General features: G+C 46.1%; 1 protein-coding gene across 9 annotated transcripts in view; it reads right to left on the bottom strand.

The window, feature by feature from the left end:
• The window catches only part of Ppp2r5c (protein phosphatase 2 regulatory subunit B'gamma), a 150,882-nt gene that overhangs the window by 88,450 nt on the left and 43,957 nt on the right, over window positions 1-18,475 (bottom strand). For 3 of the 9 annotated variants that reach the window (XM_052738983.1, XM_052738984.1, XM_052738979.1), the window contains exon 1: window positions 17,995-18,180. The exons of 5 other annotated variants lie outside the window; for them this stretch is intronic. In XM_052738983.1, coding sequence (XP_052594943.1) covers window positions 17,995-18,088 — 94 coding nt within the window. In that variant the 5' untranslated portion in view covers window positions 18,089-18,180. Of the gene's footprint in view, window positions 1-17,994; window positions 18,181-18,475 lie in introns of those variants that run through there. One more of the 9 variants, XM_052738982.1, reaches the window with a different exon arrangement.

Below are 18,475 nucleotides of genomic sequence, written 5' to 3'. Positions count from 1 at the left end.
CCAAAATAATAAGGTAATAAAATGGCCCATGTCCTATTATTAAATGTGAGCTTTTTTACACATCAAGGCATTAAATCAATGTATAATAGACACTAACTAACTTGTCCACAAAGAGTATTTCACTTCTAGTAAAGAGAAACAAAACTAACAAAATGAAGAAAACCAAAGCAATACACACCTTCCCCAAAGCTCAAGGAGCTGCTCCCCTGGGCTATGAACATCCCCAAGCGAGTTCTCACCCTCATGCCACATGGCACCACTGTTTTTTGCTGTTCACTTAAAACTTTTCAACACATACAAATGTGCTCAGAGTGGCTGGCTGGGCGGGGGTGGCGCACACCTTTAATCCCAGCACTTGAGAGACAGAGGCAGGCAGATCTCTGTGAGTTCAAGGCCAGCCTGGTCTACAGAGCGAGTTCCAGGACAGCCAGGGCTACACAAAGAAACCTTGTCTCAAAAGACCAACAAAACAAAACAAATGTGCTCAGAAATGTCTGACAAATGTACACATTTACAATAAGGCCTCATCATAGCCATACACCTACCCCCATGTTACGCACATACATACACATCCCTGCCAGGCCTCCCACCATGTCCAGCTGCTGAAAGGCCGGCCCCCCCACAGAGGCCACCCTGATGGGAATACTTTCCCCCCTGTAACTGGGCAAGCACTATGGCAGCAGGAAGAAAAGTGTAAATACAGAAGCTCTACTCAAATATCAGACAATGGTACTTGAGAGCAATACAAGACGTTTTCAAAGCATATACCCCTCTTCTCATTTTCAATGCTGGCAACCAGAGCCATGGCTACCTCTAGCACTGATGGCCACCAAGAGCAGTCACCTCAGCTGAGCCCCGAGAGAAAGTTAGCTAAATCACAGTTAGCTAAATGGGCCTTCAAAATGCCCAGCTGTGCAGTGTGACAGGGTGTAGAAAGCCCTTCTGAGATGAGGTAAAGAACTGTGATAGAACAAACTTTGCAGTTTTCCCAAAGCAGAAAATATGTCCAACTTAGCTCCTAGTGATGATGATCCTCAGCAATGCACACAATGTCTATGTACATGAGCAGAGTGCTCCAGGATCCTCAGCAATCCACACAATGTCTATGTACATGAGCAGAGTGCTCCAGGATCCTCAGCAATCCACACAATGTCTACACAGGTGAGCAGAGTGCTCCAGGATCCTCACCAACACATATAATGTCTACATGTCTGAGCAGAGTGCTCTCTGATGTTCCCCTGCTTCCCCTCCATACACAATGTCTACATGTACAAGCAGAAAGAATGCTCCCTAGATCTTCACTAACACACACACACACACACACACACACACACACACACACACACACACGCACACACACTCTACACCAATGTGCAGAATGCTCTTCAGAATCACAGCATTACAATAAACCCACCACACCTTCCAGCTTCTACATAAACTATTTGGCTTTAGTATTCCACTTCATAATGACTGCAGTTCAGGGTTTGATCTTGTTCATGAGAACCTGATCATCCAGGAAGCAGGTCATATCATCCTGGTTATATACCAATGAATACTTTTATTTTTGATATAGAGAACTGAGAAGGCAGCTGAACCAAAGCCTGGTCGTCAAATGGAATCAGAGAGGGGAGAAGGATAAATCATATCTGAGTGCAGACCAAGCAGCTTTCGAATCTGTTCATTAACACTGTGTTTGGGTTTCCAATGTAAAGGACTGTCCTTAATTTCAAGATTGTCCTTTTGGGTATTAAAGTGGGCTTTTTTCCCTGCTTTTTTCTTTCTTAAATCTCACCAGTTGTAAGCCAGTGAAGTTCCAACTCCAGCCCACAGATCCAAAAATAGTATGTCCAGAGTTACCACATAATACTTCAAATGATTTATGCTATTTCAGAGTCTACATTTGATATGAAATATCCTGAAAATTCACAGGTCCCCCTCTCCTAGGACTACTACTAGGTCTAGACATAATTTACCTTGTTATCGGATCAGATAAACTCACAGAACAAATTTCAAGGAACTTTTTACTATTGACTGCTCTCAATATATCCTGGTTTGTTTATATGAAGATAGGAAAACTATCTCACTTCTTCTTAAACTTATCCTTCTCAGATCTGACGGTGTTTGATAACTAGGGTACCAATTTAACAGCCCCAATCCCAAGATTACAAGCACCTTGATCGCTCATTAATAAGTTTCCTGTTGTACAGGTTTCAGATATAACTCCAGAGGTTCAAAGCTTTAATATTGATAAATGAAGTTCTGATAACCTGATACAGCATTGACTACAAACAGTTCTTAAGATTTTTAACCCTTTTGCTATGATGTAAATCCATTCCAGCTGTCTGACAGACACCTGCAGGTTCCTGGGAAAAGTTCTGCCACTGTATCAAGAAATCTGGTCTGATGAAAACTAACAATCTCCAAAGCCCATTGTTGACCCCACCTATTTTTTGAGCTATTTTGCAGATTCACTCTTCCCGCTTGACCTCCAAAGAAACAGCAGATGCCATGGCTTCTGTACTCCTGATTTGGCGTGCCGTTTCCCCCAAGCTCCTGGAATACTACTGTTGCAGCCTGCCTCCTCAGCTCCCTCAAGGAACAGAGGTCTGAGATCTTCCGCTGCTGTGCATGACTCCCAGCTTCTCACTCCCCACTTCACCCCTTGTCAGCTTGAAGCAATCTCAAGAATTCAGTGCCCCTGTTTCCTGACTTGCTATATAATAATCACCTTTTTATAATACTAAAATGGAGGAATGTTAATATTCTGACCCACCCCTTGGGGCTGCCCTGCATCCTGACGTAAAAGCCTGATTTAAGGAAAAACCCCTCTCTTCTTCTTCTTCTCTCTCTCTCTCTCTCTCTCTCTCTCTCTCTCTCTCTCTCTCTCTCTCTCCATTCCCATGAGGTGTACACCCTCGACCCCTCTCCCTCCATTTTCTTTCTGTCTCTTTCTTTTCCTATCTTTCTCTTCATCGCTCTATTATAACAAACTTATTTCCACATGGATGCAGTGCCTGGGGTATGAGTGACTGATTGTCCATTCACGCAATGCCACCTGCTGCTGTATCTGCCAGGCATGTTTCCCTGCACTCATGGGATACCCTGGCCCAGCCAGCGGGGTCCCCTGTGCACAATATCATAACAAACAGTGCCCTTGTTCTTCCTTTGGATGGAGCTGCACAGGGGTTGGGACATGACTGAGCCTAGTTCCAGGGGAACTAAGAGTCTGTGGGCACCTCATGCCCCAGGAAATGAAATGGATTTCATCTTGATGGACAAGATTGATGGGAACCAAATCTATGTCAAGATCAACAGTAAAGGGCAGCAGGTTTGAAGAGGACACAGGACCTGTGAATCAGGTTATATCACTTGACCCACTCCCCACCCCCCATAGAGGGGACACTTTAGCTTTGTAGCTGGCCTCTGGTCTAGAGAAGTTAGAGGCAGTCAGAGCAAGACAGCCTTCCCAATTGAGAACTCAAACAGCAGTTACTCTCCCATGCTCACTTGGAGGGTGTGAAGCCACAGGGTCACTCTACTTGCTTCCTACTAGATGATCAGTCTCCCACGCAGCCAGACAGTCAGTTTTACCCTGAACTGTAATCACTAAACCCAAAGAGGTTTTCATGAGAATTCCTTTAGGTTTCACAAGTAGAAAGATCTGGCAAGTGGGCTTTCCCCTCAGACTCAGAGGTGCTCCTTGGAGTGTGGGTGGCCCTGTCTTCATCACCGACTTGACCTGCGGAGGTCATAGGAGAGAGATAGGGTGTGCTGACAAACAAATCCTAAAAGTATCAAACCACCTGGGAAAGAAGACCAAAATTACAGGAGTCACACTTCCTGAGTTTAGAGCTGTGCAGCAGAGCCAAAGTAACCAAGACAGTGGTGCAGACTGAGGACAGGGACACAATGGAATGGAGTCTGGAGCCCAACAACAGTCTCCTGTTTAAGGTCCACCGACTTTCAGCAAGCCCTTTAAATCTGTTCAGTGGGGCAGGGAGTAGATATCTAAACAAATGATAATGGGAGAACAAGGTATTCACAGGCAAAAGAGTGAAGGCCACCCTTCATCAATACCGTAAATAAGAACCAACTCAACACTGATCAAAAAGGCCTAAATACAAGTTGTACAATGATGTGACTCTTAGAAGGAAACAGGGGTAAACCCTAGGGTTCTGTAAGGTCCCTTAGATGTGATTCACAGCGCACAGGCGACAAAAGGAAGCAGCCTTTGTGCAGATTAGAACTTCTCTACTGCAAACAGTGAAGACACCCAGACAACAGGAAAAATACCTCGCAAAGCCTCTGTCAGCAGGGGCTGTGCAGAGTCACACTGCCACTGGCCACACCCTTTTTGGGCCATTCCCTCTCACCAGTCCTGGGCCCCTCCCCTCTTTGTTCTAGCTTCCCATTTATTGTCCTGCCCTGCTAAGGTCTCCTCTCTTCAGCATCAGGAAGACCCAAACCATGAGGGTCAGGTTCCTCCTTTAAATCCCCTCCCGCCCAAAAGTGCAGGTACCAGCCAAGTGAGGAGGCTGTGAGGGTTGAGCTTCTTCAGAAGAGCTGCTTTTGACCACCTCACCATTCACCTTGAAAACAAAAACAAAAAGGAATAGGCCTACCAAGTGCATGCAGCAAAACAGTTCATTCAGTTAAATGAACACTGAAATGAAAGATCAGCTAACCCAGAGGGGCAGAGCATGAGCCAAGCCTCGCCAGGGGCTGACCTGAACACTCCACCTGCGCTGTTGCCTTGGCAAAGGAGCACACGCCAGTCAGGCGGGGCAAAAACTGAGAGGGCCTGCCTGGCCAGAAGGACTAGGAAAGCCAGCTTCTGGCCAGTCTCAAATCCAAAGCCAGGATGGTAGTGCCTCAATACTCAATAGTTCATTCTCTCCAGCTACTTGGGTAAAACCACTGCATTCACCTCAAAGACCACAAGGACAGCAATGCCCTGGTGATTCGATAATCAAAACACACTGGGAGCCTGGCCTTCCCTCGTTGAGAGGACACAGTGGCCCTGGACATCACTGCTCTGAATCCCACCTCCCACTGGCAGCCCACGCTGCGCTTTCACCAGTCCTGGAAGGGATGCTGCTTTGCTGTTACTCAATACAAACCCCTTTCTGGTCTGAGTACCCTCACACCAACTCACCAATTAGCTTTGTCAAATGTCAGCTCCTGCCCTCTCCCTCAGTGCCTCTGGAGGCTGGCAGAGGCACACACTTGCAGCACCTGTAACACGACCAAGTCTAGCACTGAGCAGATGGCCAAGCACCATGTCAGTGATTTCTAAACACTCACCTAATGAAGGACATACAACTTTACGTGGGCACAGGCAGGAAGTCAAGACTCAGTTCTGCTGTCCTTCCCATGTATAGTTTCATTTCTTTTGAAGGGAGCTCAACTACCTAGTCCGAGGTTCAAACTCATTTGGTACAGTGAAGGCTTCAGGGCTGCCATGCTACCAACAGTGCAGAGTATGAGAGCAGGGAAGGGGGAGGAGATGGGCAGGAATGCAAGTGCATGATGCACGTTTGTGTCTACAACCACTTCTCCTTCGACAAACTCGTAGGCTGAGACAGAGCCTGCTTTCAGAGGAAGATGTCTCTATTCTACAAGGCCCCACTCTACATAGCCACCAGCACAAGGCAGAGTTACCACAGCACCAGACTCTCGGAATGACATTAAGCATCTTTACCAGGAACAACGTCAAGTTCAGCACTGAAGTACTCTTGCCAGCTGTGCTTAATAATCCAACTAGACAGTGGATCTCTCAGGATAGCTGAGTTCTTGAACTCAAGGGGAGGCAGCTCATCATGGGCACCGCTGCCATACACTGCAGCCAGGCACTGGATACAGCTACACAACTTGAAGCCTTGTCAAGTTAATTTCATCCATAACCACATAACCCTTGGGAAGAGCCTTACCTTCGTGCCCCAGGATCTGCATCTTGTGTTTTTCTAGATGACACCATCAGATTGACTAGCCTGTTTCGGTATCCTGCACTCTACATCACTGTAAACACATCAGACAGAGCTCTGTAGAGATCTCTGCGATAAAGGAACCTGCAAGAGCAGCTTCCCATGCTCGGCCAGAGTGTGTGAGCCCAGAACTGTGAGTCAGAAAGCCCAAGGCCTCTGTCACCAACTGCTCCAGGACCTCAGGCAAATTGGCGAACTCTCTGCTCTGAATTCCACAACTGTAAAAATGGGGCTAATAACACCTGTTTACGACCTCACAGGAAAGAGGGCGACTGCTAATGAACACTTGCAAGGAGCTTTGAAGATGAAAAAGGTTCCTGGGTACTAATGACCGCAGTGAGGGTCACTCCACTCTCACTGGGAGCCAGACGGCACACTGGCTGCTCCCAGGAAGCTGTTCTTCCAAACTTTTTGCTTAAACAATATGAAGAACCCTGGAGAAGATGAAAGATGGTGATGCTTGGCACACTGGGTGGTAGGAAGAAGCCCAGTGCTGACGGCTCTGCCAAGGGGCTGATGGGTAAATATTTACCCAGGTGGCCTGTCTAGTTACTATGGATGCCACAGTTAAGGCTATTAACTTGGCTGATAAGTCTCTGCTTCCTGCCAAAAAATTCTTTACTGAACATGCGTCTTAAAGTCCCCCCTTTAACATTTAAATGTGAAATGCAGTGTCAGAAATTACTTTGCTGCTCCAAGTTTAGCCCATGATTCTCACATAGGCTTTCTTCTCTTTGTAAAAAATAAAAAGGTGAAAAGTCTCAAATAAGCCAATGGCTCGTGCTCACGTGCTGCACTAAATGAGGTAGTAAGGCTGAAGGGGTTTCTTGTTAGCTGATGTTTGGACTTACCAAACAAAACACATGTGCACACACACATACCCCATCAGTTGTTTTTCCAACCTAGGAAGGCAGGACAGCCTGTGTTCATTTGGTTGAATAATGATAAATCCAGCTCACACAAAAATCAAACACAAAACTTCATGATTAATATTTTAAAGCCCACACTTAAATATGTGTCAAAAAGGGAAAAAAAAAACCAAACAAAGGCAGAATGCCTTCTAGCAGTATGCCATTTAAATAAGTCCCACCCCACCCCAGAAGTTTACCTGCCTCAGAAAACCTCAGTGTCAGTATGTGATGGCCCCAGCTGCATCCAGGAAATAAGTCAGAATAACTAAAGTTGGAGTTGAGTCCTCAGGAGGCTGAGGCTAGCTTGACAGTCTCAAGTTTGAGGCTAACCTTAGAGAAAGGAGTTTTTACTCAGAGTAAGAGATGAGGAAAGGCAGCTTAAAGAAGAAAAAGAATATACATTTAGCTTTAGCTTGTTCGTTTTTTTCCCCCAGCACTGGGGACTGAACCCAAGGCCTCATACAGGCAAGCACCTCAACACTGAGTTCTGTATCCCTAGCCCTAACTGTGCCTATACATTGTACTGTTGTTTCTGAGTAATAAAAATGCTGTATGAGTGCATACGTGGGGTACACCCTTGTGTGTAGTGGGAAGGAAGGCAGAGGAGGACACTGGGCGTCTTGCTCCATCACTCTAGCTTCCTCCTTTTAGACAGGGTCTCTCACTGGTCCTGAAACTGGGCTTGCAGCAAGACAGCCCCAGTGAGCCTCCTCTCCCTTGTCTCCACCCCACAGCGCTAGGGTTACAGCCACATGTGCAGGGGCACACCCAGCTTCTTACATGAGAGCTGCATCTGAACTCAAGTCCTTGTGCTGGTGAGCTGCAAGTGCTCTTCTCTACTGAGCTATCTCTCTGGCTTCCCAAACTTCTTTTAGCACAGTGCCATTTGTGATTTTATTGTGAGGGAAAACTGAGTTAGATGTAGTGGCACATGCTTATAATCCTAGCACTCTAGAGGCTGAAGGTGAAGGGTGCTGGACTTGAGGGCAGCTGAGACCACATAGTGAGGTTCTGTCTCAATAATACCCCAAACAAATCCCTCCTGGCAGGCACCTCCAGCAGGACAAAGAAGAACTCTACTCAGTCTCACTGTGCTTCTCATTTTCAAGGATGTTACCTTGCAATTTCAAAGTTCCTTTCTTTCAGCGCCCATGAAAATAAGCAATCTGATGGAATGCATTTGTAAAGAGAACAGGCTCAGGTCTGAAGACCTAAGAATGGAAGCCCACATCTCCAGGCTGTGAAGAGGGAGACAGGGCCCCCATTCTGAAACTAGAGCAGGAAGGGGTTGCTCTGCTTTGTCTCTCCTGACACCTGTAAAAGGACTGCAGAGGATGAGTGTGGGCTGTGCCCAGGTAGGGGGCAGATGCTTGCCTCCCCCTTCCAAATGCTTACCAAAAATTTTAAATCAAATTTACAGAAAGGCATGGGAGACTGAACCAGGAGTTTATGCTCTGTAAGCGTAAACAGCACAAGATGGGATTACAGTGCCCAACTACTAAAAGTTTACAAAGTTTTGGATCCTCAAATTCCTTTCATCTTATTTCTTTCCCTTAATAACTTTTGTGTGGATAGGTAAACATATACACAGAAAAAGGTTGTAAGTGCACACAGCAAACCCCAAACCAGTGGCAAGCACTCTGCAATGCCGGCGGAGACCATGCGGAGGAGGAAAAGACGACGCCACCGAGGTCAGGGAGAACTCTGGCTTTAGTTCTAAATAAGAAAATACAAAGGTGGCTGTGCTCATATATGGACCAAATGAGAGGGATTTTAAAAACAGACTTCTTAAAAGACAAAAGGAAACTAAGACATGTGGGAGTCAGTGAGCCCCGAACATTCACCCCGCATGGCCAGAGAGCCCTTTCCACGATTATGGGGTTAACTGTTTAGTTCACTGAGCCCATGTTGTTTGGTATGTTGTTGGACTTGAGTGGGAACACACAGGACACTGGAAAACATTCCCGGTCAGGGCTAGAGACTCTCTGGGGTTAAGCTTTCTGATTTTTGTGTGTCAGGACCCACTTTCCCACTTATGGTGTCAGGATCTAGATGAAGACCCAAAAGAGCTTTGATTAGATGTGTTCATCCAGAGAGAGGCCACATGGAAGAATTTTTAAAATGTCATCCTTTTCTTAAGTTATTAGTAGGCCTATTTCACGTCAGACCACACCTTTACTAAAATAAATTTATTTTTTAAAATAAGGGGAAATGGAACTATTGTATACTTTTGTATAGGTCTTTGACAGCGGACTTAACAGAAGGTAGGTAGATTTGCATGGCTGCTTCTGTATTCAACTTCCTGTGGTAAGTTGTTTTGGTTGAGGGGTATGGGAAACACACACTCTCTCTCCCTCCCTCCCTCCTTTTCTTCCTCTCTCCCCCCTCCTCTGGCCAACAGGAACATACTTAGTTGGAAAAGGAGGCTACTTTAACAGCTTGAACATTTTTAATGGTCTTTGATCCTACACTCAAATTCAAGAAGTGAGAGCTACTGCTGTATTTTACTTTTGTTGTTAGATTTTTTTTTTTTTTTGAGACTGTCTTTCTCTTTAGCCCAAGCAAGCCTGAAGCTCACAGTGATCCTCCTGCCTCAGCCTCCCAGATCCTGGGCTTACACAGGCATGATCCACTATACCTGGTCAACAAGTGCTATCTTCTTAAATATTGGCTGCAGTGTGGAATCTGAGGCCAAACAGATGAGTTGTTCAGTCATTTGAAATTCCACTGGTGTGCAGTGCACAGTCAACGGCTCTGCTGCCGGCACTGGTGTGCAGTGCACGGCCAACGGCTCTGCTGCCGGCACTGGTGTGTACTGCACGGTCAATGGCTCTGCTGCCAGCGTGCTTTGTGCTGTTGTTACATACTGGTAACTAAGTTTACACAGACTTCCCACTATAAGTGAACAATGCCACCAATCCCAGCAGGACAGTCTTCACTGGGGAGCTGTCATACTTACAATGGTAGATACAAATTTTTCAAAATCGATATTGGTTTGAATGCTAAAATTTTACCAGAAGCAAAAGTGTCACGATTGTTTCCTTTGAACTGATAAGCTTACTTCTTGGATATCTAAGAAAATGTGTCAAATGTTCATGTCATAATCACAGTGTAGCTTTTGTTATTTCAAGTAAAAATGCTGGTCCCAAGGAAAGTGGCTAGAGCATTAAGCTTGCAACTCAATTCACCAAGATGTGGTGTTTCCTCAGGATGGCCAAAGCACTCTCCAGCATGTCAAAATGCCTTTATGTGAGCCTTGCATTTCATCACAGTGACTTGAGAAAGCATGTCAGAGTAGGGATTTTCTAAAATTAACAGTTTCACACTTCATCAAGGATGCTCTTAGGTTAGACAGGCTTGTGCACGGCAAAGTGCACGGTGGCCACGAGCTGGACATTGCTACCTTGTTCTATGAAAGCAGCTGTTTACCCAACATTGCTTCACCATCAGGGCAATGTCCACACATTAATTTTCCTAGGAAGGCAGCATGTCAGCTACCCGCAAGGGGTATCTGCAGACCCCTTGAAGGTAGCTCTGCAACTCTGGGGTCCCTGGTGTGTATGGTTCTCTGTAGACTGCAGGCAGGCTTGTCACAGCCACTGAGTTCTGAGGATGTGGCTCTCAAGTATGTTTGGCTTACACCTTCTCCCACCTCTTCTTTGAGGTCTCCCAAGACTGAAGGGCCAGCAACTTCAGGGTTATGACTGTTCCCTAGAATGGAACATTACTGTTCTCAGGATTTTATAAATTAAAGCACTACAAATTTAGAAATAGTGCTTATGAGTAATACAACCAGCAGACAAAATAATTCAGCATATAAAAGCTGTCATGTGCAAATAGATGGTAAAATCCCAATCAAATGTTAACATATCAGACTCTACTAAAAATCACAATATTAAAAATTAAAATGGCAAGATATAAGCTTACAACTGCAATCTCACTTGGTTCAAATACTGCCTAATTTAACAGGCAAAAGATGAAAACAATCTGGAAGGAAAATAGAATATAATATTTCCTAATTACACAAAACAGCATTAGTTAGGCACGGTGGCACATGTCCACATGTCCGCAGTCCCAAATACATGGGAAACTGAAATAGGAGGGCTTCTTAAGCCCAGGAGTTTGAGATTAGCCTGGGCAACATGGTAAGACCCCATCTCAAATAAAGGAGGGAAAAAATCAACATAAAAAAGGAATCCATGCCTGAGAGCTCTGACGAGACTCCTATAAGTCATAGCTGAAACATCAGACAGCAACATTTACACTCAAAACCCAAATGGGAAGTGATGCTATCTGGGAGTGGTCACAATCAGCATCACCAACTTCTAAACCAAAGTGTCTTAGTATTAATGCTAAGTGAGTTCTTAGTTTGGGCTTGACAGAATTAAGGAGGCTGGATCACGGGTTAGTGCGTGCTTGACAAAGGCCATGGAGGTGGCAGCTGGGATCACCCAGCAGATAATTTTATACACCGGCACAGGGTACTGAAGATGCTGCTCTAGGGTAGTAACATGGCAAGAGATGAGAAGGCTTGGAAGTGAGAGACAGACAGACCTCATGAGCTTCCAGAGGAGCAAACACACAGGTGTCCCAGCTGTAACTGTGGTTAGCTGCTGGGGTCCACAAAGTACCACAGGTGTCCCACAGAAGGTGGCCACCACTAACACTTGAGGGTCTTATAACAGTCCAGGCACCATCTTAAGCAATTGATATACATTTCCATGTTTATCCCTCACAACCCGGAGAGGTAAAACACATTATTATTCCTATTTCAAGGCACAGAAAGGGTCACATGTGTCTAAAATAACCAGTGTTTTTCAGTGGCACCAGGCCCTACCCTCCCTCACCTTTATCCTTACCCTGAAGATCAGAGGGAAACTTGGTTTTATCTCCTCGTGTACCTTCACACACCTTACACGGTACCTTACTGTGTAAGGCCAGCAAGAATGCTGTCAATATCAAACCAAGTATACACCCCAAAATACCACACGGGGAGCAGTGCAGCCACTGTGAGTCAGCAACCAGGGAGTAAAACGGCCCACAGACATGACAGCTGCTGGCCACTTTGGGAGCGATTTCTATCTGTGACCAGTCCTTCATATACGGCCCAAAGCACAGCTTTTCTAACATTCTTCTTTCAAACATTAGGAAAAGCTTAAAGCCTATGCAGAAGGCTACTGAACGGATACTGAGGTGTCTTCATCCCTAGACCCTACACTGTATCAGCATGCCATCTTAGACTTAATGTCCCCTTGACTCTCTGAGTAAGTTGCAGAGATCCTGACAATTCACTGATAAATACCTCAGTCTGCACTCCCCAGCAGTAAGTTACAATATCACATCTTTACTGTACCTGGAGAAACCTACACACAGCACCAGGGTTCTCCAACTGTCCCAAACCACAGCTACAGTTTCACTTACAGGAGTATGTCACAATATAGCCCCAGGCTGGCCTTGAACTTATTAATAAGCATCCCACGCTATTCTTGAATTTTTGATCTTTTTACTTCAGTCCTTCCAGTGCCAGAATTACAGGTGAGCACCACCACACACAGCCTGATGTTGTAGTTATTTTAGTAACATTTCAAATATGTTTGGGGGATGTGTATATGTATGTCAGAGGTCAGAGGACAATTTTCAGGGTTCAGTTCTCTCCTTCCACCACGTAGGTTCCTGTGATGGAACTCAGATCATCAGGCTAGAAGTATTTCCCACTGAGCCATCTCGTTGGCCCCTTGGTTTGTATTTTTCCAAACAAAAAGCTGATCTAGATTTACTCGCTGCATTTAACCATTACACTTTAGCCTGCATTCTTAAACCAGGATTTTTTGGCTTATGAATAATTCAAGGACCTAAAATAAAACCAGGCCTCTATCTGCTCGTACAGTGTTGTGTCCTTGCTTGCTTTGGGCAGTGTCTCTTTAAGATTAAAAAGGAAGGCTTTAAATTTTTTTCAAAATTACATAAAAAATTTTAGTGTGTATGTGTGTGTGTGTGTGTGTGTGTGTGTGTGTGTGTGTGTGTGTGTGTGTGTGTCTAAGTGTTCCCCTAACCTTGCAATTCTGTGATAGAAGCTGTGCTGGGCTCTGACTACCTTAGACTCACTGCATTTCTATGGTCCTACAGAAGATACTCCCTTCTCTTCAGGAAAAAAAATGGAAAGAATTGTGTCTTCCAGTACTGGAAGGACTCAAAAGGGAAAGTGGGACAGATGGATGTGGCCTTGGTCTTGGCACTAACAGGGACAGTCACTGCACCTTCTGCCTCTGGGACAGACACCTGAGGCAGTAGCCCCAGACTAAGCCTCCAGGCTGGGTGACACTGAGGTGAGACCCAGCAGGGTTCCTGAGTGAGTGAGTGAATGGGTGAGCTAGCAAGTGTTCCCTGGGACGCACATACTAAAGCATATGTGTGGCAAGGAAGAGAAGTTGGTACACTCCAGCTGTGCCTTTGACTTGCCACTGATTCTCTTCCTAGGTTGAAACTTCCCACCGCCCCCTCCCAGGACACTTACTCAGGTTCTCACAGAGCCACAGCTGTCCTGAGCTCACTTTGTAGTCCTGGACTTCTGATATTCCTGTTTCCACCTGAGTGTTGTCAACCATACTTCATGAGGTGCTGGGGACGGAACCCTGGGCTTCATGGATGCTAGGCGACCACTCTACCAACCAAGCAACATCCCCAGTTTCTTCTCTCATACTTCTACATGATTAACATATCTCAATGAAAGAATTCAGGAAATGGCTTTTACTATAAGGCGAGAACCACATGAGCAGGCCTTCTCCCCAAGTCCAAGGGCAGAACTAATGGCTGCAAAGGTGTGCAGCCTTCACCAACAGCCTTCTCCCAGGAGGCCGTTTGTTATTAGTCACTCTTCACACCATCAGTGACAAACAGCAAACAACTTCACGTGCAGCACCAGAGCAGGGAGGGTGCACAGGTGCATTCCTATACTCTGCCCAGAGCTGAGCCATTCAGAGGGTGGGTGATAGCAACCCAATGAACTGTTCAGAGAAGGAATCCTTTACTCTTTTAAAAGTCTTATTCTGGCACTTTTTCTTCCTTGTTTGAAGAATGTAGGTAACTCAGCTGGGATAGGTGGTACACGCCTTTAATTAATCCCAGCACTTGGGAGGCAGAGGCAGGTGGATCTCTGTGAGTTAAAGTCCAGCCTGGTCTACAAAGCAATTCCAGGACAGCTAAGGCTACACAGAGAAATCCTGTCATGAAAAACCACCACACACACACAAAAAGTGTGTAACAGTGGATCCCATTCTCATTCTCATCAGTGCTCACATAACACACGCCTTGAGTGTGTCCTGAATTCAGTTGCCCACCCATGCCACACAGTTACCATCAACACAGCATCAGATTGTTCTAGGAAATGGAGGCTGAGGGTCGACTTCTTCACTTGCTTCCTGCATGGTTTCTTCCTAAGTTCTTTTTTTTTTTAATTTTATAATTTAATTTTACATATTAGCCACAGATTCCTCTTCCTCCCTCCTCCCGCCTCCCCCCAATCCACCCCCCATTCCCATCTCCTCCAGGGCAAGGACTCCCCTGGGGATTCAGCTCAGCCTGGTAGATTCAGTCGAGACAGGTCCAGTCCCCTCCTCCCTTCACCCAGGCTGAGCAAAGAGTCCCAGCATAGGCCACAGGCTCCAAAAATCCAGCTCATGCACTAAAGATAGGTCCCGGTCCCACTGCCTGGGGGCCTCCCAAACAGTTCAAGCTAATCGACTGTCTCACTTATCCAGAGGGCCTGATCCAGTTGGGGGCTCTTCAGCTATTGGTTCATAGTTCATGTGTTTCCACTAGTTTGGCTATTTGTTCCTGTGCTTTTTCCAGTTATGGTCTCAACATCTCTCGCTCATACAATCCCTCTTCTTTCTTGCCGATTAGATTCCCAGAGTTCCACCTGGGGCCTGGCCATGGATCTCTGCATCCATTTCTATCAGTCATTGGATGAGAGTTCTACCACGACAGTTAGGGTGTTTGGCCATCTGATCACCAGAGTAGGTTAGTTCGGGCTTTCTCTCAACCATTGCCAGTAGTGTATTGTGGCGGTTCTTCCTATGTTCTTAATTGGCAAAGTGAACATCAACCAACCCATTACCCAGCAAGAACTTGTGAGAGACCAGGATTCCCATAACTAGACTCCAGCTTCCCAGGAGAAAGAGGCTTTCCAGCTTCCCACCAGGCTTCCCCACCATCACCCAGGAAGTTTACTGGAGATTAATCAGCACAAGATGACAGGTGTGAGACAGGAAAGGTTCTAGGCTGCCTGTCCTGCTTCCTTCTCTGGTCACTGGCATCTTCCTGGCTGAGATGTCCCTGCCTGAAACCTGGCCTTGAGGTGGGTCAGCTGAGCTCCAGGGAGCAGAAGAGGCAGGGCTGGAAGCTTCAGGAATCGTTCGTGTTCTACTAGTCTACACAGGCAACTCAGACATGCAGGAGTAGCCTAGAACACAGCAGCAGCCTGTGATCCATGAGTAAATCTAGCCTGCTATCTGCTTGTGTAAATAAAGCTTTGTTGGACAACAGACAAGCTTTGCTTACCTCTGTGGCTGCTTTTGCTCAGGGCCAAAATATTTACAGTCTGGACTTTACTTGAAAAAGTGCCAAATCCAGACTAGACCTTTGCTGTCCAATTGGACAACCCCTGGCTGACACTTATCTAAAATAAAGAATTCAATTTATCAGCTGTACATTTTAAGTGCTTGATAGTCACATGTGGCCACAGGCTAGCACAGTGGACGTCATAGAGTGCATTCCCATCCCGGCAGGCTATTCTCTTGGAGAACGCTGCAAGTGCAGGATCTAAGTCATCACGCTAAATTTACAGCCATGCCCTCTCCCTTAGAGGCAGTCAGGGCTGTGCCAGGGTAAACTATATCCCTTTCACACTTGAATTTTCAGGAATGGCAAATTCGACACATTAACCACTATCAGTATCAGTAGCTGCCAAACTACCGGGATTGCGAATCTGGTCAGCAGTAGTGTTCCTTGTTTACTTGACCGTCCCCACTCCAGTGCAGCACACCACAGTGAAATCTGCATGGTCCAAGTTAGGACCAGCCTGGACATGGTTCTGACAAACATGAGGTGTGGAAAATGAATAAGAAATGGACAACTGGTGGACAACTGTCATGCAAAAGAGGGCCTTGGGTTGAACAGACAACAAGGGCACTGGGGAGCAAACTGTAACCCTCTTGCAAGGTATTCTGCCACGGCCACCATTTCTTCTTAAAAATATTTTTAAAGATTGCAAACAACCAAACAGCTCCCTGGATTTGGACTCTTAGTCCTACCATTTAAGGGCTCTGCGATCTTGGGCAAGTTGCATTCCCTTTTGGGTGAAAGACCCTTCTGTCTTAAAGGGGGAGGGCCCAGTCCTCGGGTGTCCTTCCTTCCCAGTCCCCTGCTCCCTTTGTCCCTCTCCTGCTGGGATCCTCTGGGGAAGGGGCTGCACGTTAGTCACTTTAAATGACCTTCAGCACTTGGCTCACAGCAACCCCTTTTAGCAAGTTCAAGACAATTAGAAGTTAAGGCGGCTGCTTTAAGAAGTCTTTAGGAGGAAATGAAATGTTCTTTGAGATTTAAAATGAGAAGCTAGCCCACTTGTTTGCATTACAAGCTAGTTTTAGGCTGCTACAGGTTACCCCTTCTTAAAATCTCAAGTCCCTTCAGGGTCAGGCACTTCACCACTGTCCTTAACAATTAGATACTGAACTAAGAGGGGACAACTCCATAATAGGCACAGAAAGTTTGGAACTAACAACAAGGCTCTCACAAATTAATGATTCTATTTATAAAATATAAAACCAAATGATTCTATTTCAGAACAAATCCATAATTTAAAGAAGAACTAGAGTATCAGTGTCTTATAAGAACCAGAAGGCTCACAAACCACATTTGTTGTGGCTGGAGAGATGACTCAGTGGTTAAGAGCACTTGTTGCTACTGACCGGGTTCAGTTCCCAGCACCTGTATGGTGGTTCAGAGCCATCCATAACTCCAGTTCCAGAGAATCTGATGCCTTCTTCTGACCTCTGTGGGCACCAAGGCATGCATGGTGCACATACATAGATGCAGGCAAAACACACATACACATATAATAAAATTAAAAAAAACCAAACTTGTTAGCCATAAGGGACCTTAAAAGTGTTAATATTGGCCTTCTGTACGTAATCCAGTCATGTTACTGCTAACTAGCCAATGGTTCAGAATCAAAATACAAACAGCTGCCTAGGTCGGGCAGCTCAGGCACCTGCGGTTCCCTGTAATCACCCTCAGCTTCCTCCTGGCTGTTTTACATTTAGCCATTGTGAAGCCAATTTCTACAGCATCTCAAGGTGGGGGGAGGCTGGAGAAAAAGCTACCAATTTGCTTCCCACAGTCTGGACATTCCTGTGACCTATATACACACTGAAAACTTGTTGCCCTTTCAAATCTTAACAAAGCCTTTGTAAATGCAAAGCGTTTCCTAAGCCTGCATTAAAGCTAACAGCTAACATTTAAGATCAGAAGCCCAGCAGACCTCAGGATCTCAAGCACGAGCCTATTTCCCTTCAGGGTGCACAGCTAGAGTACACATCCTCCAAAAGGAAGTTCTCTTCTGATCAATTCTGCACATTCTCTGCCCACAGTTCATCCTTAATTCAGAGCCGTGTCCCCGGCAAAACCCTTGCAGTATTAAACAACACCAACACCAAGGTAACACAAACTCTGTGAGTGGACAACTTGGCCAGGCCCGCCGGCCCGCCTCTCCTTCCTTCCCCCACCCAAGACCTTCCCCGGGCAGTGACTTCACATCCTTTGACATCAGCACAGCCTCGAAAGGGGGATGGGAGAGCAGGCAGAAAGCAGAAAAACCAGCTTTGAACTCTGCGTGCGAGGCCTCCCGAGCCTCAGGCCCCGTAAGTAATGTGTAGAATGCCCACCGATCAGTGGTGACACCCCGGCCTGCTCAGGGGCAGTCCCATCTACGTGGAGGGGGTACTGCTGGATAGACTTCCTGCTTTTCCTATCCAAAGCACAATAGCCATTTATTAACTACCCACGGAAGGTTCCGGTCAGTAGAACACACAATAACTCACCTCGAATGTGGAGAAGGGCCACGGGCTGGAAAGGCCCGTTGGAGCTGGCCGCATCCACCACCATCCCGCTGCCCGCCTTATTACATGTCAACATCTAGGCTCCAGCGGGAAGGGCGCTGTACTCCTTAAGGCAAGAAACCAGCCTCCATTTTAGTTTAAAAAAAAAAAAAGACAAACTGAAGCTCTCTGCAGCTGGAGGGAACTGGCTGCTTCGTGATGTCAGTGGGCATGGAGCTCGCTGATTGGCTGGAAGCTGCAACTTAAAATGACACTGGAAAAAAAAAAAGCCTGCAAACGGAAAGAGCGTTCTGTTGGCTGTCAGTGTGTGTGTGCAGTAAAAGCCTGGGCATTTTCCGGCTTTCTATAGTCTTCATTTCTCACTAACTTTCAGGCAAGGATCCCAGCTCTCAGGGGATGGCACCAGAGGCCACAAGCCCAATCAGACAGTGAGAGCAACCAGAAAAAAGAAGCATATGTATGC

The sequence above is a fragment of the Peromyscus californicus genome, unplaced genomic scaffold (genome assembly GCF_007827085.1).
Source record: "Peromyscus californicus insignis strain IS unplaced genomic scaffold, ASM782708v3 Scaffold_15__1_contigs__length_86483966, whole genome shotgun sequence".
NCBI lineage: Eukaryota > Metazoa > Chordata > Mammalia > Rodentia > Cricetidae > Peromyscus > Peromyscus californicus.
The sequence above is the reverse complement of the archived record's forward strand: the minus strand, read 5'-3'. Positions and strand labels throughout refer to the sequence as shown.